The sequence below is a fragment of the Castor canadensis genome, chromosome 11 (assembly GCF_047511655.1).
Source record: "Castor canadensis chromosome 11, mCasCan1.hap1v2, whole genome shotgun sequence".
Classification (NCBI taxonomy): domain Eukaryota; kingdom Metazoa; phylum Chordata; class Mammalia; order Rodentia; family Castoridae; genus Castor; species Castor canadensis.
In genome coordinates, this window is record NC_133396.1 from 48,808,966 (window position 1) to 48,817,603 (window position 8,638).

General features: G+C 34.0%; 1 protein-coding gene across 1 annotated transcript; it reads left to right on the forward strand.

Moving 5' to 3' along the window:
- Positions 1–502: 502 nt before the first annotated feature.
- Positions 503–1,447, forward strand: LOC109703246 (olfactory receptor 1E2-like). Its single transcript, XM_074048932.1, has one exon. It carries the CDS (start codon positions 503–505, stop codon positions 1,445–1,447), a length of 945 nt encoding a protein of 314 aa, XP_073905033.1.
- Positions 1,448–8,638: the final 7,191 nt, after the last annotated feature.

The window sequence follows — 8,638 nt, forward strand, 5'->3', positions numbered from 1 at the left end:
TGAATTTTAAGGGTAATCTAAGTCATTTGAGTACATAAGTTTTTATGAGAGAATATGTAGAAGTATAAAAGGACAAGGTTTTGAGAAAGCTTTAAGGAACATCAAAATGTAAGAAACAAACAGAACAGAAGCAAATTATAATTGAAGAGGATTACTGGTCAGATAAGAGAAAAACAAAGACATGTTTCTCAGAAGCAACTACAGATAGATAGATAGATAGATAGATAGATAGATAGATAGATAGATAGACAAATAGATATAGAGATGGAGACACAGGAAAGGAAGAAGTACTGACACGTTAAAGAAAAGTGGAAAAAATAAGACATTTATGATTGTAGAGAGTTTAATGTAGTTCTTCAAAATGTGGAGATTATAATTATTGTGATGTCCATGAGATAAATTTTGCAGAACACTTAGCAGGCCAATTATAATATAATATGTGTATTTCATTGTAATTTTTAATGAACCTGTTACTTACTTTTAAAGATACTGGAGAAAGATTATGATGGGAAGGAACCAAACTGCCTTCTCAGATTTCCTCCTCTTGGGCCTTCCCATCCATCTAGAGTACCAACTTCTCCTCTATGTCATATTCTTGGCCATGTACCTTACCACTGCTCTGGGGAATCTCCTGATCAGTATTCTTATTCGACTGGACACCCATCTCCACACACCCATGTATTTATTTCTCAGCAACTTGTCCTTCTCTGACCTCTGCTTTTCTACTGTGACCATTCCCAAACTTTTACAGAACATGCAGAGTCAACTACCCTCCATCCCTTATGCAAGCTGCCTGACACAAATGTATTTCTTCCTATTATTTGGAAACCTAGAGAGCTTCCTCCTTGTGGCCATGGCCTATGATCGCTATGTGGCCATTTGTTTCCCCCTGCATTACCCCAACATCATGAGTAACCAGCTCTGTTTGAGTCTTGTGATGCTTTCCTGGGTGTTGACTATGTTCCATGCCATGGTACACACCCTGCTCATGGCTAGGTTGTCTTTTTGTATGAACAACATGATCCCCCACTTTTTCTGTGATATATCTGCTCTGCTGAAGCTGGCCTGCTCTGATACTTATGTTAATGAATTAGTGATATTTATCATGGGATGGTTTGTTATTATCATCCCATTCATACTCATCTTAGTGTCCTATGCACGAATTGTGTCCTCCATCTTCAAGGGTCCTTCTGCTAGGGGCATCCACAAGGCCTTCTCCACCTGTGGATCCCACTTGTCTGTGGTGTCCCTGTTCTATGGGACAATTATTGGTCTCTACTTATGCCCATCAGCTAATAATTCTACTGTGAAGGAGACTATCATGGCTATGATGTACACGGTGGTGACTCCCATGCTGAACCCCTTCATCTACAGCCTGAGGAACAGAGACATGAAGGGTGCTTTGGGAAGAGTCTTTTGTAAGAACAAAATTCCTTTCTGTTTATGATGATAACACTTGGAATCTTTACATAATTTCATCCAGAAGATACATTGCTATTTGATTGTTTTCAAGACTTCTTTATGCCCATTATTGAAGTTTTGCCTCAAAGATACCAAATTGTCCTATAAATAAAACATCTTAAATATAAATGCATAACTGATGTAAAACATATTCTAAATAACCAGCTAGGTTACTGTTTCTATTCCAAGTGACCCTTGAAGTCATAATTTTAAGCGTTTTAATTGAAAATTCTTTTACTTTTGAGGGTAAATTCATGGCTCTTATTGCATGTTGGAATGAGGAGCTTATATATAACTAGTGACACAATAAAGATTCATATTTACAATTTTGCATGACTCATTATGGTGAGTGAAAGCAAAACATAAGCATTGCATGTTATTTTTAAAAATATTACATTATTATTATTTTAAGCAATACATAAAGCATAAATATTATGTATCTTTGTGGAATATCACATGAGATTTGGGAACATATATATAATGCCTAAGGTTTAAATCAGTATAAAGTGTGTACTTCCTTAAACATTTATCTTTTATGGTGAATATATTCAAATTCATTGTTCTATCTTTTGAAAATAAACATTTTCACTGTGAACAGACAACGTCCTCTGTAATTACACACTAGAACTTCTTACTCTTATTGTCTGTCTCCTCGTTGCTCACCCCAGACTCTATTGACAAAATTATATATAATATACGAAATATACACACACATATATATACACACAACACACACTATATGTATGTGTATATATATATATATGTATATATATATATATATATATATATATATATATATATATATATACATATATATATATACACATACATATATATATATGTATATGCCAGTTATCAGGTACAGGTACACTGTGATGATTTTCCGTGTAGTCTTATGCCCCATAATAACACTTCAGTCAATGAACTATTGTGAATTCAAAGATGTCTCCACTTCATTATACTGCCTAGTGGCACCATGGTTGACCTAGTATATGTAATTCTTATGACAGTTACACAATGACAAAATTTCCTAGTGATGGACAACCAAGAATATTCTACTCAAGCTGTCTTTCATAAATGAGAGAGAAATAACCTGCCCTGGAGAAGAAGTTTATCACTCCTAAGCCCAACTTATAGGAATTGCTAAAAAGAATTTGTTAAACAGAAACAAAAGCTCACAAATTAGTAACATCAAACAGACAGAAGCACAAAACTAATGGTATATTTAATACTGGGAAATATTCTGAACATTCTAAGACTATAAAGGCTGTTGGTAAAGCAATCCTGTATCTTGGAAAAGAAACAAAGGACAAAATTACTCACAAGAACTTGATCTAAAACTGTTAAATAATGTAAATTCTGGGATTAAAAGACAAAAATATGGCATACATAGTGAAGAGTACAGTTGTTATAAACAAAAAGTCAAGTTTTTGTCAGATTCAAATGGACTATTTTAAATGTAAGATGTTCTCTGTAACACTTATGGAAAAACCAAAAAGGAAAAATCCACATGACACAAAGAAAAAGAAAAATGTTAAAGATTCAAAACGCACCACTGGAAAAAAACCTTTCAATATTCTAAGCAAAGTATCAATAATGGAACAGAAATCAATTCACAAAATGACACTAATAAGATCATAGCAATAATTATCTTGAATGTAAATGATTTAGATTCAGCAGCTAAAAGGGTGAATGAATGCAGGAAGATAGACCCAACTTTATATTCCCTACAGGAGAAATACTTCACTTTCTAGGACACAGCCAGAGTGGAAGTGAAGTGAACATTTTTCATACAAATGGAAATCCTAAAGAGGGACAGCAATATTATATTTGACAAACAGACACTATATTAAAAAGTGTAAGAAGGGACAAAGAGGACATTAACATGATTAAGAGGTCATTTCATAAAGAGGATACAACAACTTACAACAATGGGTCACCTAAGTATACAAAGCAAAGATTAAAGCACCTATGACAAGATGTACATTGCAATGATAGCAGGGGACTTGATATGATGCTTCAGTGTTGGACAGACTATGCAGACCAAAAATAAATAATGAAACATTAAAATTGAGCAATACATTAACCAAATGAGCTAACACACATGTACACAACATTCCATACAATGGCAACAGAAGGCAAATACTTCTCATGAGCAGATGGAACATTCTCCATGACAGATCATGTGTTACTCCATAAGACAAATTTTAGCACACTTAAGAAGATTGAAACCATATCAAGTACCTTTTACAAACTCAATAGCATTAAACTAGCAATCAATAGTATAATAATTTTGGAAAGTTCACAAGTACATGAAAATTAAACCACATGATCTTGGATAACCAATGTGTCAATGAATAAATTCAAGAGAGATCAAAACATATCTTGAGGCAAATAAAGAAATACAATGTACCAAATGTCATGGGAGCAGCAAGAGCAGTTCTGAGAGGAAAGTTCACAGCAATAAACACCTACATAAAAGAAGAGAGATTACATAAAAAACATAACATTACACCTCAAAGGAAACAGAGAAGCACAAAGTAAGTCCAATGTTGGCAGAATGAAATAAATGGTAAATTGGATTAAAATAAATGAAACTGAAACTATAGAAACAATACAAAATATCAATGAAACCAAATTTCATTTTCTTGGTAAGATAAAGAAAATAAACTGATGACTAGAAACACTAACCAAGATTAAAAATGTGCTCAAGTAAATAAAATCAGAAATGAAAGAAGAGATATTAGAATTGACATTGTCTTTGGAAGGTATACTATGAAACTATTATGAATGATATAGGTCTTATAAAGTAGATAAACTAGAAGACATGGATAAATTCTCAGAAACATACAGACTATCAAGACTGAATCACAAGAAATATCTGAATAAATGAATAAGGAGGGGGAATATTCAGTTGTTGAATAAATGTCTCCCATCAAAGAAAGGCACAGCACCTCTTGGTTCCACTGTTAAATTCTACAAAAATGTTTTTAAAACTAACATAAATTCTCCATGAATTATGCAAAAACTTGGAAGAGGAGAGAACTTTTCCAACCTCCTTTTATGAGGTCATCAGTGTACAGATGCCAAAATCAGACAAGGACATCTCAAGAAAATAAAATTAGTGGCCAATGTCCTTGATGAACGTAAATTCAAATTTCCTGAACTAAATGCTTGGAAGCTGAATTCAGGAACTCATTACAAGGATTATTCAGCACTGTCAAGTTGATTTATCCCTGGAGGGCAAGGACAGTTCAATATTCACAAATCAATGAAGGTAATCCATAATATTAACAGTCTGAAGGACAAAAATCATATAATATTATTAAATACAGAAAGAACATGTGAGAAAACTAAACATCTTTTCATGATAGAAAATAGAACTGCCATATGATTCAGCAGTAAAACTCAGTCAGGTTTCAACAAAGGCACCTCCACACCCATGTTTATTGCAGCATTATTCACAGCAGCTAATCTATGGAAACAGCCAAGGTGCCACACCACTGACAAACGAATTTTTTTTAATGCGGTATTTATGTACATTGGAATTTTACTCGACCACAAAGAATGAAATTTTTCAGTTGCAGGTAAGTGAAGGAACTTTAGAACACCATCTTAAGTGAAGTTAGTGAGGCTTAACAGGCCAAAGGCCACATTTTCCCTCACATGTGGAATATAGACCTATACTAATTCAGAAATTTTATGGAATACTGGTCACACTAAGGGGAGGTTACATAAAAGAAAGAAACTAAGAAGATGAGTATGGCTGATATATTGTCTACACAAGAATGAATATAGAATTCTTGAACTGGGTGAAACCACCATATGAAAGGGACTAAAGTAGAAAGAAGAAAAATAGAGAAGATGAACCAGTTGGGTTATAATACATGTATACAAGGATATATCACAAAGAAACTCCCTGTGTAGCTACCTTTATCACAAATAAGCAAAAGTGGCATTTTTAAATTTTTTTCTTTCTTCTACAAAATTGGAGAATAGGAAGGAAGAACAGGTTCTGCCCTGGACAAGGGGTTTGCTGGTATCATTGGGAGGTGGGAAGTGGTGGGAAAAGGGGGTAGGGCAGTGAATATGGTGCAAGAACTGTGAACACATGTATGCAAATGCAAAAATGATACCAGTTGAAATTATTTTGGATAAAGGAGAGTGGTGGAGGGGGTGAATTCAATTATGATATATTTGATACACTGCAAGAACTTTTGTAAATGCCACAATGTATCTCCATCCAACACAACAATGGAAAAAAGTTATCTCGACTTGAGATGGGATGTTGCCGAGTGGTAGAGTGCTTGCTTAGTATTAGCATCGTGTTTAATAGAGCAAATTTGAGAGCTTTTCTTCTAAGATCCAAACAAGAGCATGATGTCAACTCTTATCCTTCCTTTTCACCATAGTATAAGGTCACCTAACCACAGCAAATATACAGGAGAAAGAAATAAAAGATACACAAGTTGGAAAATAAAACGTTAAATTTTTTTCCTGCTTGCATATAAAACCATCAAGGTTCAATGTCAAAACTGTTGCAACTGATAAACAAATTAAGTAAACTTTCAGGATACAAACCTAACAGGCAAAAATCAATAGCATTTCTTTACACTAATAAGAAAATTTTGCATATCACAGGAACAATCCCATTCAAGCTAGCTGCAGAAAGATAAGGTCTTAGGAACAATTTACTCCAAGGTGGTGAAAGACCAGTCTACTGAAATCTGTAAAATATTAATGAAAGGAATTGGAGAAAACACACAAGTGAAAAGATATCTTGTGCTCATAGATTAGATTAATATTGTTAATTGCTCAGAGTGCCAAGAGAGATCCGGAAATTCAATGTAATCTCCACTAAAATGTCACTTCCATTTTTCATAAATATAGAATAAATAATTTAAAGCCTCATATGGATAAAAAGATTCTGAACAGCTAAGTCAATTAGGAACAAAAAGAACATTGGTGGAGGCATCATACTATTGAATATCAAACTATATTATTACAAAGAATAGTAAGTAAGATGGTGTGGTATTTGCACAAAATAGACATAGACCAACAGTTCAGAATAATGACATCAGAGAAGAATCCACCAATCTATGCTTGACAAAGGTGAAAAGAACACAAAATGGGGAAAAGACAGTCTGTTCCATAAATTTTGTTCCAAAACTGGATATATACATACATATGAATACATATATTCATATGTAAATGGAATTAAACTCTTATTTCACATAATATACCAAACTAAGTTCAAAATGAATAAAGACTTAGCTTCATTGCTACATATATTGATGGCTATTTTTACTAGTGTACATGGTGGACCCTTGTCACCTGTGGGTCTGTAGTTCTAAGGAGACCATCATTGAGGAAATTGTGAATTCTGAGGATGCAGATAGTTCAGTATTGTACTACAGATATTCAATTCATTTTCCCTAAGTCCAAGCTTACTTCCATTACAGGCACTTTATAACAACCTAAATTTTTCACTTTAGCACTTAAGCACATTACAAACTCTTTTTTTGGCTTGTGAGGATTACCAAAATATCTGTGGTGTTCAAACAAATATTTGCATATGAATATTCATAGTGGAATTATTTGTAATAGTCCCCAAAAGGAAAGAGCTATCAACTAATGATTGGGTAAATAAATTGTGGTATATGCTTTCAATGAAATATAATTCAGCAATAAAAATAATTGCAGTATTGACACATTCTATTCCATGAATATACCTTGAAAATATTATGCTAACTGAAAGAAGTCAGCTGTAAAAACTATGTACCATTTAATCTACTTATACAAAATACCAGGAGTAGGCAATACATAAACTTAGAGAGTAGAATGAAATTGCCTAGAGTAGGTGGTTGTATGATTGGGGAAAATAGGGAATAGCTATTGATTGGCACAGGAGTTCTTTTGGTCATACTAAATATGTTCTAAGGTTGAAAGTGGGATGGTTGCAAGATCGGTGAGTATACAAAAACTAATTGTATATTTTATATAGGTGAATGCTATTGTTATCAAGGGTTTGCTCTTCTATCAGTGTGTGTAACAATAGTTTTACTGAACTGAAAGTTGAACCTACCACCCAGACAATTGTGATTGTTATTTCAGTCAACATACAAAGAATAGAGATGTCATTCAGCCTAGTGTAAGCAGTAGTGATAACCAAGGGAAAATCTGTTACCGAACAAAACAGGAACAGGGAGCACTGCATCTGAAATACTGAGGAAATCATTATGCATGTATGAGAATGTCATGATGAATGTCCCTACTGTGTGCAATTTAATATTTGCCAACAAAAAAGAAATATACCAATAAATATTGTTATGTAGTATATAACCATATGATAAAAGGTTGAATCATTAGGATCCATTATACCACTGCAAATATATGGAGAATAGTTGTGATAATGATGGTGGTTCTTTCCGTTAGGTTTTACTACAGAAATAAAGACCCAAAAGTTATCAAATGGGATGTAAATCTGGGCTTCTTTTTCAATTATATTCTGAGGAAGAATTGAATATGCTTTGGGGGAATTTTACTTTCTGTTGTTCCTATACTTTTCATTTATTGACACATATAGATAGTTGTGTCATATGGATCTGACTTTTCCTTTTGGTGGTACTTGGGTATGAACTCAGGGTCAAACACTTTTTAGGAAGTCACTATACCACTTGAGACATGCCTGCATTCAGTTTTGCTTTAGATATTTTTTAAATAGCATCTTATCTTTGTGTCCAGGCTGGCCTGTATTATCATTTTCCCAATAACCATGTCCTGAATACAGCTTACAGGCATGGGCCTCTGCACCATGACAAAGGTTTGATCTTTGATAACAGCATGTTTATCTTTCCTAGGGCCTCTGTAGGGTGACATGCTGCACCGAGACGGCCAATTGAGACTCTTTCCGAAGCACCTGTTTTTCCTAGTGATGCTCTGGTTCAAAGACACTAATGGCTTCTTAGGTAAATTTTATATTCCTAAGATATAAAATCATTCACACTGTATCCTCTGGTTATTTTTTGGAGTTTTATATATACTTCACCTCTGAAAAGTAGCCTGGACTCAAGCAGAACAGACTCCTGTCTGTTCCCTTAGCATGTAATCACCACATATCCACAATATCCTCTCCATCTCCTTTACCACCCAAAGTATAGTCAGGTGGGATCAGTGA

What these genes read in the sequence shown, in the direction of transcription:
- LOC109703246 (XM_074048932.1), top strand. Translation starts at nt 503, where the DNA reads ATGATGGGAAGGAACCAAACTGCCTTCTCAGATTTCCTCCTCTTGGGC.